Source organism: Oryzias latipes, chromosome 22 (assembly GCF_002234675.1).
Source record: "Oryzias latipes chromosome 22, ASM223467v1".
NCBI lineage: Eukaryota > Metazoa > Chordata > Actinopteri > Beloniformes > Adrianichthyidae > Oryzias > Oryzias latipes.
In genome coordinates, this window is record NC_019880.2 from 26,872,086 (window position 1) to 26,890,825 (window position 18,740).

At 38.1% G+C, this 18,740-nt stretch overlaps 1 protein-coding gene across 1 annotated transcript in view; it reads left to right on the top strand.

Moving 5' to 3' along the window:
• LOC101169650 (leucine-rich repeat and fibronectin type-III domain-containing protein 2) overlaps window positions 1-14,267 on the top strand; it is a 194,776-nt gene extending 180,509 nt beyond the window's left edge. Inside the window, exons 4-5 of the mRNA XM_004082825.4 lie at window positions 6,039-7,436; window positions 13,038-14,267. Of these exons, the coding sequence (XP_004082873.1) occupies window positions 6,061-7,436; window positions 13,038-14,028 (2,367 nt within the window). The 5' untranslated portion in view covers window positions 6,039-6,060 and the 3' untranslated portion in view covers window positions 14,029-14,267. The remainder of the gene's footprint in view (window positions 1-6,038; window positions 7,437-13,037) is intronic.
• The last annotated feature ends 4,473 nt before the right edge of the window (window positions 14,268-18,740 follow it).

Consider the following 18,740-nt stretch of genomic DNA (forward strand, 5'->3'; position numbering starts at 1 on the left):
CAACGTAAACCAAACCAGTCATAAACTATTTATAAGGAAGCCTACTGTGCACAACTTTAGAGGACATTCAATCATTTAATAACAGATTGCATTGTGCAATGGTGCTGTTGCTCATGCGCTTGGATAAATGAAGACATACAACTAAATAATGACTGATGCTAACTGGAACACGTAGGAGCGAAGGTAGAGGACTTCATTGGTCTGTGACGTGCTACACTAAAATGAATACATTTACTGACTTCAGAAAGTATTTAAAACAAAGTGGTATCTGCCTCATGTGAAATAGAATAAATTGGCATTTTACATGTATGGAAAATGCTTTTAAGATTGTACATCAGATTGGAAAACAAATATTAAACCAGGGCTTCACTTTGTTCAACAGCATAAAGAGTTAAAGATTTTGTTTTTAAAACGATGTTCAATCAGATAAATCAAAGTTGGAAATTGTAGATGCTTCACTTTGGGAGGAGTTACTAGTCATTTTTTTTACTTTAACAAGCTGGTGGCTTCAAATAACAATGAGAGATAGAAGCTTTGACAGCTCTGAGCGGTGATACAGTACAGCTTCAGTGTGAGACAGGTCCTATATAAAGATAGAATGCAGGAGTCAGTTTGTGTCTCCTCTGGTGTTGATTTGTGGATGTGAAATGATCTTTTCTACAAAAATCTCACAATAGGTGACGGATGCCTAAGTTCAGGCCATATTTTAAAGATCCATTCCAATAAAAACTGTGTTTTGGGTGTTTTTGCCATGTTTTAATGCACTTTTTAGATGATGAAGGAAATATAAAAAGGAAATTAAGCTCCAAATTGCATTTCTCAGTATTTCACTTGTTGTGAATCAGAAGTAGAACATAAAATGCAGTTTAACAAAGATTGTAGTTGTGATGTAGAAAATAGACTGGGCGGGCCACAAGCTCCCTGCTCTGCTCTGCAATGGGAAGTGGGGCAGGGGTTGCCAACTGTACTGCCTACAACTCAACTCACCTACATTTCTGATGAACTACTGCCACTCTGCAGAAACTATGTCCCAAAGAAAATGACGCAGGTTTGGTAATTTTGGCCAAAAAACAGCGTAATCATTATTAAACGACCACTGGGACGCTTTAAAAAAAATAGAGTGGGACATTTTTTTTACTACAACAGAGTTTTAGGGCCACTTACCAAACAAAATATTTGTTTAAATGACAACTTTTAAGTCGTAAATTTAAGAGAAAGAAAGTCATAACTGTTAAATTACAAGATTTTACGTCATAAATTTACAAGATAACACTCATAAATTTACGAGATTTTAAGTTGTAAATTTGCGAATTCATACATTAACGAAGAAAAAACACCAAAGTTTTCCGTTTATCGGAGCCTAGCTTAAAGATGAAGTATGTGGAGCCATTTGTGAAGCTTTATTTCTGGATTAAAAATTGGTTTAAAAAACCAAAGAGATTCTGAACCTTCTGGCGACTCAAAATCAGATTATTGTCAGTGTAGCCGTCTTTCCGGGGTTTAGTAAAGCGGAATTTCATCTGTAAAATAAGGAGCTCAGAGACACATTTGGGTGCAGAGGACCGCTGCAGCCTTTATTCTCCTTTTCATTCACATAACCTGAAGTTCATTTGTCACATTACGTCATGAACCTGTCATCCCAACACCAATGTGGAAGTACACAGTGTTCCATACGCCCCCTCCTGCAGATGAAGCATCGTGTTTCAACATAGAACAATAAAGAGGAATGAAAATAGTCTGTTATATTAGCATTAGAACGTTGACAATGCCAAAAAGTGCTCCTCCTCAGATGGAAGCATCACACAATCGTAGAGATCTGGTCTTTGGTGGAGGTAGAAAGGAGGGAGGTGGACAGCTGCAGCGATACCGATGTCTTCATCAACGGCTGCAGAGATCCTGCAAACCACCCATCAATAATGAAGATCACATAAGGAAAAGTTTCTTTTTCCAACACTGAGGGAAAACGTGAAAACCGTCAAATCTCACACTTTAACACAAAATGGCTGCCAAGCTGTAGGTCATGTGGCCATCCCATAATAATTTCAAAACTTCCTTTGGACATCCCTAACATATGTGTTTTGGTTTTGTCAGTGTATTTTATGTATTTATATGTTTTACTTTGGCTCCATAAGAGATTTTGACCCCATTGATTTTTTTTGGACGCTTTTGCCCATTATGATGTCACAGTTTTTTTGTTTGTTTTTTTTTGGGGGGGCCTAAAATTAATTTTTTCCCGGTTCCACCCCAGGTGTTTGCAAATTTTATTGGGTGCTCGAGCATGAAGCAGGGATCAAATTTTCACTCAAAGGCGCAGAAAGAAGAAGAATGAAACATTGCGATTACAATATATTTTGCAGCCAGGCTGAGTGTGTCTCTTTGTGTCTTTTTAGCTCTACACACAGTTGATGTCTGTTTGGTCTTAATCCTTTGTACCTTTTTCACTTTTTCTGGTCCTTAATAATAAAGAGTGACCAACAGCTTCATGAAGATCTAATTTTTGAGTTAGAAACTGGTGGAAGTAACATAAAATGAAACCATATACTGCAGATAATGTCAGCTCCTCACCCATAAGCAGCATCTGTATGTTCATGTCAAAGAACCACAAACTACATCATGCAGCATCCAAGAAAAAGCCTTTGCCAATGATGAGAATTTTGCACAAGACATGGAAATACCAAAAATCCTGAAGACTCATGATGAGCTGCTGCTTTGCTGAAATATTTGAAGAATTTAAAGTCATAAGAAAAAGTGAAGTTTAGTCTTTAAAGGTTGTTAATCCATCCAAGATTTGACAAACTGAGTTGCAGCAGAAGAAACCAGAATGACTTGTGCTGCACTTTGAAGCCAACATTTAAAAGCTGGTTCGTTTTTTTCCAAATAGCTTCTGACATTGCTGAAAGGTCACATCTATTGCCTGTTTACCCACTTTTCCCCGCCCTGTAACCTCAAATACACCCAGAAGCATGACAGGAAAACTTTTAAAAACTAGGAATGACAAAGAACTTTTTTTTAACTGTATCTGGTAGAGATTACTTTCATTTTGGATGTTCTTTCAGTTTAAAAAATGCTTACATGCTTGTTTCTTTTTAGTAAGATCTAAGGACAAAGTTAAAAAAAAGTCAGCTTCTGTGAGTTTGCAGGGCTTTTGCGTAACGTTTCCTGGATGCTGTTCATTAAAACAAGCCCATGAAAGAAACTGCCTGTCACTGCTGACAGCTCTCACCACCAAGCCTTCTGGGGATTAGCTTCAGAGTGCTGGGAAGATCACAACAATGTCTATTAGGTGTGGAAAGAATCTGGATTTACAAAAAGTTGCAACAATGCAAATGGAATCCCAATGTGACACTTTAGAAACACGACGACAGAGAGAAACGGTCCGGTAATGATCAGCGAGGATGTTTTCATCTCTCAGAAATTTAAAGAAACTAATATTTCATCATTTTACCCATTAGACATCCTCAAACCTATGAAATAATAATTGCTACAGTATTTTGTCATGAAATGGATTTTTTTACCCATCAGCTTCAATTTAACATACTAACTTCCATTTATAGGTCTGAGAAGAGTTTAATTATGAAATAGCAAATATGTGGGCATGGGGTTCATCAGTTCAGGAAATTAATTTTTATATTTTTTATGCAGTTCCATGAAAAGCTAGGACATTGCATGAAGCCCTCGAGCTTCCAGAGATATATTGTCAAGAATGGGTGTTGTGTGGTGGAGGACTCAAGTGCAGAGTGAGGAGGAGGCAGCCGAATGGAAAATTAGATGATATTTTTATTGAATAACTGAAAAGAAAAGAAAAGAAAAAAACAAAGCTTTGCCAAGCCAGTATACCAGAAAAAGCAGAATGGAGCATGAACACAAAGACAGCGACAAGGACAACTGATAAGTAAAACTAAGGTGATTACAAACTGGAACATGGCTGATAAGAAACTGCTGTCAATGAACTGCATCCAGGAAGAAATGGAAAGACCGAAAAGATTTCACTTAAGTCAAGAAAATGTATCATTTATGTACAGAAAACTAGAAATGAATGATAGAAATACATAATCTGATAGGGCAAAGGAAAAAAGGCATACATTTTGTTTTTATTACAATGCAGATTTATTAAAGCTGCAATAGGTTTTTTTTTTACCTTTAACTACATTTCTTCTTTCGCTTCGTTTTGGGTTTTAAGTGTTCCTCAGTCCCTTGGTGAGGGCAGCTACACTTGCTTTTTTGTGTGATCATAAACGTAGGAAATGTGCAGCAACTGTTTACGTCATTACACACCGTTCCAGAAATAAGCAAGGTTATAAATATTTATTGTCTCAAGTAAATATGAGCAAGTGCAAAGCAGAACTTAAACATAAAGACTCACTTTTCACATAACACATACATATTTATGAATAGATGCCCAAGCATATGGCCAAGACTAAATTCAAACATAAAGAAGGAGAAAAGAAAATAGCAGCATCCCTCTCATGATTTAGGACAGAACCATGAAAAAGGCAGAGCACAGCTTCTCATTAGCAAGATTGTTTGTGAAATTGATTAATTATGAATTATTAAAACAAATTTCTGGAAGGTTTAAATTTCCAGGATGAAGTCAAGGATGAATATTCATTGAGAAGAGTCAGCCAGGTGTGACGGCGGGTAAGACGTTCACGGAGGCGTGCTAATATTGTCGATTCTGGTGAACGTATGTGTGACGCTGATAAACTCATTATTGTGCTGCTTTGCTTTTGCTAATTGCGCAGTGAAGCAAAGGGGCGAGTCAAATACAACAATAAAAGGCAGTTGCATTAACATTACACAATGTAAGCATAGACCTTCAACACACACTGTGGGGTCAGTTCTATCATGCAGAGTGTTATTCACATACTTAATAAGTTTTAAAATCCTCATTTGCTTGATCAGTTAAAAAGTATGTCATTAATTTAGTGTGCTTGCATGTGTGTGTACCATATCGTTCACCCCATAGGGCGCACTGGATTATTATTATTAATGAATGAGCTGTTTTTGAATGCATGTCATATAACAAACTATAGGGCACATTAAGGGAAAAAAGGATCAGAGGAAAAGTCCGTCAGTCAAATTGCATTAACTGCATTAACAGTAGTTCTACAACTGTTAGTAACACGCTACACGTTAGCAAAGTTAGCGTATTCACAACACCTGTAGCTGCAACACATAAAAAAACTGACTGAAACAAACGCATTCACTAAAACTAACATGCAACATGTTCAAAACAGACTCATGTAGATTAAACAAGTCACCTGAGCTGTAAATTCATTACACATATGCACAAAATTCTAGAAACGTAAAAAAAAATAAAAAAAACACAATTTCACAATTGCACTGTTCCCATTAAATCCTAATTATGCAAATTAACACAAACTAACTCATGCGATAAGTCAATCAAAAACATGGGGAATTCACAATAACACCCAACCCTGTTTGCAACTCGTATAAAAAAACAGACTAATAGTATGACAGTGTCACGGACCTCTCACAAAACTGCTTCAGCATCAGTAAACACAACCAGAAGATTGTGTATATGATGCACTCCGGATTATGAGCACTGTCGTTTATTTGAGAAAAATTGTAGGCTTTTGAATGCGCCTCATAGTATGGACAATATGGAAGTCAACATGAACACCATTTATATTTAGTAAAGTTATATGCAGTACATGCACAGTATTTATTCTCATTGAAATATAGAAATAGAAATTTACAACGGCACAAAGTGCAAAAGAAATTTACTATAATTTGAGTTTCATCTTGTGTTATGATGTATTACGTCTCACATGTGCTCTCACAGTTAAACACAAATTAAACACATCGACCACACAAGTCAGCAACATCCTTTCAAAATGCACACAAGGAGCCAAAGTGCTGCAAAATAATAGATGCTGACTGTAAAAGAGTCAGAACACTTTTAAAACAGTTTTAAAGTATCTTTACAGTATCTTTTGAATTAGGCTATAAAACGTTCAATTTGTATTTCACGTGCGATTATGACTAACAAAAGATTTTTTTGAATTATCTTTCAGGTTCCCCTTTATTTGAGGTACCATGGACAAGGTGGTCATCTGCCTCCTGCTCCTGGGAACTGCAGCTGTGGTGGTCCATGCATGTCCCAAGTACTGCGTCTGCCAGAACCTCTCAGAATCTCTGGGAACCCTGTGCCCTGCCAAAGGACTTCTGTTTGTTCCCCCCGACATCGATCGGCGAACTGTTGAGCTGCGGCTGGGCGGCAACTTCATCCTCAAAATCACCACCCAAGACTTTGCCAACATGACAGGTCTTGTGGATCTAACTTTATCCAGAAACACTATCAGCACCATTCAGCCTTTTTCCTTCATTGACCTAGAGACATTAAGATCCCTGCATCTGGACAGTAACAGGTTAACTGAACTGGGACCAGACGACCTCAGAGGACTGATAAACCTGCAGCACCTGATCCTAAACAACAATCAGCTGGGTCGAATCTCAAAAACAGCTTTTGATGACTTATTATTGACATTAGAGGATTTGGATTTGTCATACAACAACTTACGCAGTGTGCCTTGGGAAGCCGTTCGCAAAATGGTTAACCTACATCAAATGAGTCTGGACCATAACCTCATCTCCTTCATCGCTGAAGGTACTTTCACAGACCTAGAAAAGCTTGCTCGATTGGACCTGACCTCCAATCGCCTTCAGAAGCTCCCTCCAGATCCCATCTTTGCCCGCTCTCAGAGCAGTATGATCATGAGCACTCCTTATGCACCCCCACTTTCTCTCAGCTTAGGTGGAAACCCATTGCACTGCAACTGTGAGGTACTTTGGCTACGGAGGCTGGACCGTGAGGACGACATGGAAACTTGTGCTTCTCCCACCAATCTGAAAGGCCGTTATTTTTGGTCTGTTCGTGAGGAAGAGTTTGTGTGCGAGCCGCCATTAATCACACAACATACACACAAGTTGCTAGTACTGGAAGGCCAAACAGCTAGCTTGCGCTGCAAAGCTATAGGAGATCCAATGCCGACCGTACACTGGGTTGCTCCTGATGACCGGTTGATCAGCAACTCATCCAGAGCTACTGTTTACGACAATGGAACCCTGGATATAACAGTCACCACATCCAAGGACTACGGCACATTTACTTGCATCGCTGCTAATGCTGCTGGAGAATCTACAGCCTCCATTGAGCTATCAATCATTCAGCTCCCCCACGTGGCGAATGGTACAAATCGTACCACACAGTCCAAGTCAGGACTTTCAGACATCACAAGCTCCACCAAGATTAGCAGGGGGGAGCCTAAACTCCTTCCCGAAAAAGCTGTGTCTGTATCAGAAGTGACTGCCGTGTCAGCCCTTGTAAAGTGGATTGTCAGCAAATCGACTCCCAAGGTGAAAATGTATCAGCTTCAATACAACTGCTCTGATGATGAAGTCCTCATCTATAGGTAAGCATTGTAAAGTGTTTTTATACACCTGTCAGGCTAAAGCAATGAGCAATAAGAGCTTCTATCTAACATATTACATAAAGACAAAGAGATTATGCCTCAATTCTCCTGAAATGTGTTTTTTTTTTTGTTAAAGTTGACATTTGATGGAGATGCAAAGTTTTATTTATAGAAGAGTAACCTTCAAACACATCATTGCCCATAACCATTACTAAAAATCCTACAAATAAAAAATAAAAGGATTATAAACCTCATTTCAATGTGTTCCTCTTAAGCTGCTCAACTCCATACAAGTGTGAGCTTGGCGACTGCAGCAGTAGACCTTTGGGCCCCGTGAAATCAATTTATTATTTCAAATAAGCCAAAGAAGAATGTTCAACCAAGATATGTGGGTGGAATCACAAAGACAAAGGTTCTCGTATGTATTAATGAATCTTTTTGGATGAATTAAAGTATGAGGAGAAACCAACCATTTCCTTTTCATTTGCCTAAAAAACAGAACGCAAGTCTCTAGCACATATATTTGTTTGTTTTACATAATAATGAACCCTTCTTGGTTTCTTCTGTCCCCTAAAGATACTCTTAAACATATCCTCCTGGAAAAATGATTGCACTTGATTATGCTGCAGATGCCGTTTTTTCGGCATCCCACTGTTATGAAATGGATACGTTCATTTAAAACAGCTGTTTTGTGTCAGTTTTGGAAAGTCCTGAAAACTGATACAGAAATCTTATATGATTCAATATTTTTCTAATAAAATGCCCCACAATGCAACATTATAGTACTACAAAGCTGCTGCTACCACAACAGCAGCACCTTGGATACAGCTACTGCACATGATCCACAATGGCTGCTCACCTCAAAGATGAATCAGAATATTGAGACAACTAGGAAAAAAGGTTATTAGCTCAAAAGCTGAGATTAAAAAAAATATGTTGTAATGAAGAAATATATTACTTCTTTCATTGCTGCTTCAACTTCCATCCCTGAAAATGCAATAATGAAGTGTTTATCTGATTTTGTTGCATGCACAACCTGTGCCAGGTTTTCAGAGAGGACAATATGAATTTTCAGAACCATTTTCTTCTGCACTGCAACAGAAACATTAGATGACTCACCTACACTTCTATTAAGTGCAAAGGTGGCTAAACATATCCAAATTGTTTTCCTTTTTGCTGAAAGTCTTTCAAAAATATTATATTATTGTCATTGTTGCCAGACAATGACTGAATCTCATTCAATTTTAACACTTTCCCTTTTCTTAGTGGTGAAACTATATATTTTTTGGATTGGTAACAATATTATTATATATATTATATGGTTGGGTACTCATATCTTTTGGCAATGTCTGCTTTGCTTCAGTTATTTAGTTATTTAAATTAAAACCACGTTTCTCTGTTCATCCAGTCGGCATCCGAATTGAGACAAATTTCTGGTCGACCTACCACTAGTTTTATGTGTCTGCAAAATGTATTTAATTTTAAGACTTACGTTTCAGTCTTTTTTGTGTTTTGAATTCTCTCTGATGACTGTAAAGAGATGCACAGCACCTCAAAAACCAATGGTTGATGTAAAAAACCATGAAAACACATTTTTTTGATTGAAAAGTTGGGTTTTTTGGAGACGATTTATTGCCAGTTTTTTCCACTATGCAGTTGTCGCTACTTGGCAGGTAACAAATTGAATCGGTTAGTTCAAAAGGGGCCCAAGCCCAAGAGGTTTGTTTTCCCAGGAAATGACTGTAATTCCAAAGCATAAAGGGAGGCTACACCAAATGATTTCATACTATATCCAGATTTAGCACCAGTTCATAGCTTATAAATGCTATAATATGAAGCACCTCACTTTTATCATTTCAGAGGACTAGCAAACTAAAGTCTCTGGACTTGGGCCCTTCTTGAATTAAACAGGGGCGCTGCCATATTGGGTAACTAGTGCTGCCATCTATGGGATAAACCCATGCAAGAGAGGCCCAAGTCCAGGAATTTTGCACTTAATGCACTTTAAATGTCAAGCATAGTCAATACATTACAACAGACTTGGAATTTTTTCTGCACATAATCTTATAGCTTTTCCCTTGAAGACCATAGAACACGTAATATCTCTATTTTGAAAAAAATGTGGACTTGGGCTCCTTTTGAACTAACCGATTCAATTGCTCCCTGTGACTATAGTAGGCAAAAGGGAGGGTTGTGGAAACACCCTGGTAAATTCTCTTGTAAATCTAAGCATCCACAGCTAACCTGTTGTCAAAATCCCAGAAGACAAGCTCAAGCAAGAACTACAATTACTGTTATCTTTGGTTTTAATTTAACCTCATATACACAAAAATTGAGGGTTTTAAACTTTGTTGTGAAGTTTATCTTTTTTATGACATGAAGTGCTAATTCAAAATTTTCTCAGCAACAACTGTGCCATAAACAACTAAATTGGTCACCTAAAATGTGATCTCTATTACAAAGAAATACAAAGTTATACTTTAACTACTTTAAATGAGACACGACCATGAAAATTGTCTTTTATATTAGTTTTAATATAATTTTTCCATAATCTTACATATTAAACCATCATCCATCCATCTTCAGAACACATTTAATCCCTTTTAGGGTCATGGGGCTGGGCAGGGTACCCCCTGGTCGCCAGGCCATTGCAGGGCCTTACAGATTACACATTAAACATGTACAGATTTTCTTTTATTAAATAGTTTTCCATTCAGAAAGTTTGATAAATCAAACTGCTAAGTCCTCCCCAGTTGGGGTTTTTTACATTTATATGTTGCTATAAATGGCTTCTCTTCTTGTGCTGCTCTGTTTAGGTCTGTAAGTAAAAAATCGTTCAGGTAAGTATGACATCCCAAAAATTTCTTTTCTACCCTATGCTTACATCTGTTCTGTTCATAACACAAGACTTGTTGGCATCTGAAAGGAAAATGACCCACAAAGACAAAACATTTAATAAAATAATACCTAAATGATTCTATTGCCTGCACGTGCTCAGTTTCCCAAAGCCTGCACTCATGGAAGGGCATGATTAAAAATCAATTAGCGGCAAGTGGGGCAGCAAGTGATTGCATGACTTTTGTTGGACATGTGAGCAAGCACAGCCTGTTCCTGGGTCTGGAAAAAGCCAATTAAGGATTAATAATGAAACAGCCCTACTGGTGCCTGAGCCCCTTGGCTTGGGCACTCCAGAAGGATCAAAGCTTTGGATGCTCTGGGATACTCCAAGCCAACAATGGAGGAATGCAAAAGCAGGCTATTTATAGCCAACTATGCCAGTATGGCTAAGCACTCCCAGACACATTCTAGTAATTTAGCAAACACTTTATCACATATAAATAGTTTCTGCAATGCATATGTAATCAGATTTAAGTTAGCATAATGAAGAACAAATAATATTTCCAGCAAATGTTTTTGTGAATACCATCTAATATGCAATTCCAAATGAGCTTGTTTGAGCTCGCTGGGCCTCCATTAACCAAGATAACATTAGTTAAACTCCAAATTACATTAACATCACAGCCTGCATGCTAAACAATAATGTACACCCACTTTCCTCTTGGGTAAATTTATTTATTTATTTTTTAAATAAACATATGTTTCTGGCTTGTGCATACTGCTCATCAGATTTCCGTTCAGCCATGGTTCAAGATATTTGGTGTATTTGTTTAATATGATGGCTACAACAACACCATCTTTTGGAAATATAATGCTGGAAAGAATGCCACATTTGACCTCCTAATGCTGGCCAACAACTATGAATCATCAACATTTATTTATTTTTGCAGGAGGTCTAAGGTTCTTTATTTTATCACTACTACTAAGACAATGCAAAGCTTGGTATCAAAAAATTAAATCTTTCCCGGCAGTTGTTATATCAATATGGTAAATATTTTATACTCAGAGTACACAGCGCTTTGCTACCTTCCTTGAAGACCCGAAGCGCTTTATGCTACGTACACACAGAGCATGTCTCAAGAATGCACTGACCTCAGGTTCTTGAATGTGTTTTCTGCATATGATGTTCACACTGGACTGTCGCGACCCGATACTCAGACACATACAGTAGAAGAAGAGGCTTGGTGCAAAATGTCAAAGTGGTGCAATTCTAGTGAATCTTGCTTCAGGCTTTTTCCTTTCAGAGCTCTATTCCGATAAATAGAAGTCTTAGTGTCATATAATTGTAGCTGGAATTTGATCAACTTATGATTAACTTTATGACCAACTTTCAAACAGATAGAATGTCTACGTTTTGAAAAGGACGCTACCCATACGTCACTTCCAAATACAAGTCCTTAAATGGTCAAAGTTCAACTGTTCAACTTATGATGGATGCTTTTGTTTTGTACGAAGAGCCCAAATTTGGACCTACAAACTTGGGCAGCAATGCTAAAGTGAGAATATTGTATGCAGATGCCCAAAATCTGCATATATGTGCGTTTACATAGACTTCTCATTTAAAGTGGTCACCCGTCATTTCAGAGCCTGGTGTAAACGCAGTATTACAGTAACAGTCCCCTTCACCTAGACACTGATGGCGAGTCCTCTACCGAAAGGCCAGTTTATACTTTACAGCGATCAGCAATTGCATCAGTCGGATCCACAATCGCACAGTCTGGTTTATACTAATTGGGCTGGTTTGCTTGTGACTAACTGTGATAAAGAGTGGCGTATATACTTTTCAAGCGATGCGATTTTCTCCAGTGTTTATTTTTTACGTGAATGACATCTTGATTATACAGGATAAACCAGACCTAACACTGTTGCCAACCTATAGCCACCCGAAGCAATATGGGTTCAGTGTATTGACCAAGAACAACTCAACACATGGGCGGTCAAGGTTGAAACTGGTCAGAGGTTGTCCGCTCTACCTCTGTACCATGGTTGCCCCCAAAGCCAGATTCATAAAAGCCTTTATCCCTTGTGCTGTCTTAGATGACCCCCCCTTACAGTGTCGTGTTCTCCCTACCATGACAAAGGTGGATAAAGGTGGAAAGATTTCATGTAATCCATGGACACCAGTGAAGATCACAAATCATTGAAGAAAAAAGGTTCAGAGCACTGTCTAGTGGGTCTAGATGACCCAACTCCCAATGTTAAAGTGCCTAGGATAGCACAAGGGTTAAAAACCTGCTTTCATCGAAGCAACAACGTGGATTGATATTTCTTATTTAAAGTCCATCTCAGTATTCAAGAATTTTTAATATGTAATATGAGTAACTGCGTCTAAATGCATTTTGAAATTGAACATCTCTGCCATGCTAACAGCCTGATTTGAAACACCTCAATAAATGTTTAATGGATTGCACAAGACATTACATTACACTAAAACAATATTATGAAAAGTGTCCATTTAAGACTTGTCTCATTACTTTTCAACTCATGCATATCAAATGTGAAACACTGAGAGCAATGAAGTAATATTTATAAATTATTTTTTGCATATAAATAGCTTTTTTATCATGCTTCTTTCTAAATTTCTTTTTGGTATGTTCTAGCATTTTAGACTCATTTATTTGGTCTTAACACTTTGGAATTTGTTTCCATGTCCAATGGAAAGACTTCTTTAATTAAGTAATACTTGTTTCTTTTCTGTTTCAGGATGATCCCCAGGACAGATAGGGCCTTTGTCGTCACAAATCTTGTGTCAGGGATGCAGTATGACCTGTGTGTCTTGGCCATTTGGGATGACACTGCCACAACACTCACTGCCACCAACATTGTCGGCTGTGTCCAGTTTGTGACCCGAGATGACTACCCACAGTGCCAGTCTCTTCACAGTGGCTTCCTAGGCAGCACCATGATTCTGGTCATTGGTGGTATCATTGTAGCCACATTGCTGGTATTTATTATTATCCTTATGGTCCGCTACAAAGTCACCAACGGGATTCCAACAAATAAACTACCCAATGTCAGTAACACATACTCGCAGACCAATGGAGGGGTGAACAGGTTCAATGGTGCCCCACCTCAAGTAAAATCCACAGTGGTGGTCATGCGTGAGGAAATGGTTGAGTTCAAGTGTGGATCTCTCCAAAGTAGCCTCTCTTCTTCCTCCTCTTCCTCCAACTCTTTAGACAGCCAAACAGGGCGAGGAGCTACTGGTCGTTACAGTGTTCAGAGCAGCGAATGCAGCACCCTGCCGGGCAACAAGTTCAGGAGGCACGTGCATAGCACCAAAGCACGACAAAACTTGGACCATCTTATAGGAACAATCACTTCAATGGAGCTGCGAGGGGTAACCAAGGACACCCAAGGGACTGAAGGCCCTTCAAGCACTCCTAATACCATGACAACAGTGGCTGTAGCACCACCATCTGATAAAGAGCCTCTCCTTGGGAGGGCGGAGTCCACAACCATGTTGGGACGACTTCTAGGGTTTCCCCAAGAGGGAAAGCCCAAACGGAGCCATTCTTTTGACATGGGTCATGTCGGTGCAGGACAGTGTCGCAGCAGCCAGCCAAGGAGGATCAGCAACATCTGGACTAAGCGCAGTCTGTCTGTTAACGGCATGTTACTGCCGTGTGATGATAGTGAGGATGAGAAGCCCTCCTCTGAGAGCTCCGAGTGGGTGATGGAGAGCACGGTTTGAGGAAGAAGCATACGTCGAGTCCTTAGGAACTAAAACAAGAGTGGGCTTGGATGAAGAAACTATCCTCGGGTACTCACCAAATGTTACCCATGTGAATATTGTTCAAATGATCATGGAAGACAAGATGTGACCATGATCAAAACTGTGTAACAATACTGACTATATTTGAAAATCTGTCCTTTTGGATTTATTCCTGAGGCACAGTCAAAAAAAAACAAAAAAAAAACAAGAAAACAAAGTGGATCAACTTCTTCGTCTTCAGCACAACTGATTTACAGGAGGACTTGCCTCTATTGCACTGACTTGGCTCGCAACATTGTGGACCTTTAGCATAATATGGGACTACTGCCACAGTAGAGAAAGGGACCAGAGGAGGGAGAGGAAAAATAAAAGTCATTTTTATTTTCACCCAGAGTTTTCTATCATTTTTACTATTTATTAGTTAAGTGATTCATCAGAAGACAGAGTCAAAGCTCTATGAGGAGTTTGTAGTTGATGATCAAAGACACACTTACAGAAGCTGCCATCTCTTTCACAGCTATTTTTTACACTTCAAGGCCAATTTTAATCAGTCACAAATTGACAATATGGTTCACACCCTAAATCTCAGTAACACTGAACTACAGCAAGCCAGTGTTGTCTTTCTACCTCAGCTTATGTTTTATATGAGGTTGTTCATATGTGATAGCAAGTTAAAAAATCTGCAAATGCCCTAGATAGATCACATTTAGCTCCAAATATATTTTATTTATTTATTAACTTTACTTTTTTTTTTTTTTTAACTGCTGGATAGAACGTTCTGGTTTGTTTACCCATCTGCGATTAGGTTCTTACACAATTTCCCCCATTGGCTATGACTGGTGACAAAGGTTCCTGCAGGCTGAAGGGCCTTTTATTTGAACAGCCTTTACTTCAGGATGGGTTTTAAGATGCTATCATCGTTTACAATAAACCTGATGCAAATGCTGTTTGAAATTCATCAAGCCTAGTTAATCATTTGCCCAAAGCAGCCATCAGCGTGATGTATTAGCAAATTGGGATTCTCTTCAGGCAATCCAAACAGGAGCACATGGTAATTGTTCATTTGGCCAGGTTAAATGAAGGAATTTGTCATTTATTTTATCCGGTTAAAGGTCAGCGTGTTGTTTGTGGGAGGAGGGGGGAAAATGGGGAGAGATGACTTACTATAAGCCTTTAACATCTGTTTTACCAGATTGCATGATACAGAACCTTTTTTTCCTCTTACCTATTATTTAAATTGCTTCACCAGAGAACACTTCATGTGTCATCCTCTTTCACATGGGGCTGTACATTGCAGTAGAACACTGAATCAGTCAGATCCCAGTAAAATCAACTGCTTCATCCCTGCATTTTCTTGCCTTTCTGGATATTCTTTGGGACTGCTGCATTTCATAGTGTGGGTTAGTCGTCATGTTCTTTTGAAATGTTTTCCTCCTACAGTTGGTGTACTGTTCTGTATATTAGCATATTTTTTGTACAATAACTGGGTGAGAATGTAAAAGGGGGAGTAAGGGAAATTGTGCAGTAGTAATTTTATTTTCCTGTGAAGCAAAATGTGAGAAGGTGCTTTACTGTGGTGTACCAACATGATCGTTGTTAGTCAGCTTACGGAAATGGGATTTTACACGCTACCTCAGGTAGGGAGAGGAGCTCCGGAATTTCCTCAAAAGATGACTAATACTCATATATCCATACTCAATCTGTCAATAACTCCACAAATCAGCGTTGACTCTACTTGCTTTTGAATCTAAGGCCGGATAGACACTTTTATGCTGAGGCAAACCATTCTTTCTTTTATTACTTTGGAAAAACATCTTCTAACCTCTGTTTAATCTTAACCTGTTAATTGAAATAATGTTAAAAGAAAGCATCAATAACATTAACTATTTAGTTAAAGACCCAGAAACAAAACAAAGTTATGCTTTTAGTGTTTTTAACATGTGGCATTTTTCTGATAATGGAGGACTTGTGTAAAGAAAACTAGGTTCAAAATTACATTTATAAATGTTTCTTTATTCAAATCAGGACCAAATGAAAAGATCGTATTTGTGACGTTTCAACCTTTTTTGAGCCACGGCACACTTTAACCTTGACAAAAATCCCGCGGCACACCATCATTCAAAAATAAAATAAAAATAAAAAGGAGAAACTCATAGTCTGTATTGATCTACAGCCCCTCCACAATCTCACATGCATTTTTTTGATAATTGTGGCAGAAAAAGCTGGAAGTTGCAGCTGTTTTTTTTGTTGTTTTTTGTTTTTTTGTTGTTTTTTGTTGCATCATACCAGCTAAAGAGGAGCTTTAGCCGGTATTTTTGTTAGAACTGACAGACTTATGAGCAGAATCAGAACAAGGAAGTGAAGACTTTAACCACTTCTGATTGGTCAGACTGATGACATGTGATTAAGCCTCCAAGAATGATTGGTGGAGACAGTTAAAGGGGCGTGACTTTTCCGAAAACAGCTTAAGCTGCGGCTAAATCGTGGTACCGTCATTCTTATCAAAATGTCTTTAATAGAATCAAATAAACACAAAGAAAAAAGTATTTTATGATCTTTCATATTCCTATTTTCTCAGTATTTTATCAGGGCCTGTTTGGATGAACACAGAGCTGATATCCTAGAGATGGAAAATGTTAAATCTGTTAATGAGGGTAATTTTCCACGGCACACTTGACCATCTCCCACGCACACTAGTGTGCCGCGGCACTCTGGTTGAAAAACACTGATGTAGGAAATACTCTGGCTAAAAGCTTCCTGCTTTGCTGATGCACCCACTTATAGACTTATAAATCTATGTAGGTCTTTGTTTTCCTTGTGCGAGCTGGCATCTGGCTGTAAGGGTTGATAGCTGCTATATTGCTCACCATTTTTGTTGCTCTGGTAATGTTAGGTTAGGGGTTATAGGTCCTGTAGCAGGAGATTTTGTAAACAGCTAGGTGATGGGAAGTGGGGGTGGGGTTGATTCGTCCCAACAGTCCTGCCCATTAATGAGAGGCAAATATCTAAGGAACTACCTTCACTTTGCAGAAATTATTTCTGAGAAAAATACCTATTTTGGCCAAAAACGCATACTTATAAAACATTTCAAATCACTGAATCGTTGATCAGAGTGGGTCTTTAGGAAAAATGTCATAACCAACCAACAGTAGCCCATTCTGAGCTCTGACCTATTAGTTACTGTATGATGGTTATTGCACAACACCTGTGTTTAAAGCTAAAGCAGAGGTGAAAAAAATGGGCGTTAATTCTATAACATGGAGTTTAATTAAGAACGATGTATTTTCATAAAACTACAAGAGAAGCAAATATTTTCTAACAATTGTTGTAATTCACCTTTCAGCATATCCACTCATGGATCAGCTTTCAGTAATTCACAGTTTGGTTTGGCAGATTTTTACGCCAGATGCCCTACCAGACACAACCCTGTAATCTGTCCAGGTTGGGGACCGGCACAGGGAGACCAGGACTTGGGTCAAATATTTTCTACCAGTTCAAAGTTCAGTGGATGTTGGGGTTTTTTTTCCTATTTCACTGAGATGAGCCACAGAAACTCTTGACATATTTTTCCAGCTTCTATTTATCCTCTTAAAAAATGAAACAGTTACACGCAATAGGTTAAGTTAATCTGTCAGCACTGCTTTTAACATTACAATATAAAGTTACATGAATGATACAAAAAATAATTAAAATATGGGACATTTGTTTTGTTTTTTAATTGTTTTTTTATTCAAGTAATTTTATTTAACAAGTTTTTTTGACAAGTAAAAAAAAAAAACTGGTTCAGTTGAAAGAAAAATGACCATTTTCATTCCTAATGAAGTTCACATTGAAATTAGTTTAAGCTTTATCATTCTACCAATTCATTCACGCTGTTTTTAAAATTGGGATGACATTTTATAAGCATTTTTATGCCCAGAATCCGCAGAGGTTTGTGGTGATTCTTCCTCCTCTCTACCTGTGATATTGTGTAACTTCTCTTCTTCTTTGCTAACTGACATTATAAATTTAAGTGTTTACTTGACTCGACATAGACATGATTCTCACCTGAGGTTCTAGGAAAAAAAAACAGTAAAAAAAAAAATTTTGTGTGGCAACATTTTGTTACAAAAGAGTATAAATGAATGATTCATTCTTATGAACCATACTGGCTTCTCTTTGTTTTTTCTTCTTAACATTACATTTTTGCAGGTGTTGGTTTGATGTTCATCTCTACGAAGAGAAGTCGAGCAGAGGGTTTTTCTTCTGACGTCCAGCTGCTGTAATCAGGACAGTGGCTGCTGACTCACCTCAATACTGTCCTCATTGCAAATCACCTGTACATGCAGGTCCTGGCCAGAGCCCATAATAAGGTCTTAATTCATTTAATCTGCCAAGGAAGGTGCTTACAACAGCACAGAGTAAATATAATCTCCAATAAGGAAAGGCGTTACCTGACAAGGAAGCGGCATGCAGTTTTTGAAGACAGACCGGGAACAAGATTGCAGGACGTCAAACTGAAAATTCTCACATCGTTTATTTAATTCACAAAATAGTTACTTACAGAAATGAAATTAACCATTTCATGCATTTATTATGCAGATCGTTTTTCTGAAGTGTTTTTATTCTTCTCAAGACAGAAAAAAGTGTAAAAACATTTCTTTTTTTTTTTCAAAAATAGCATTTTTTCTTAAAGCATGTCCAATCCAGTG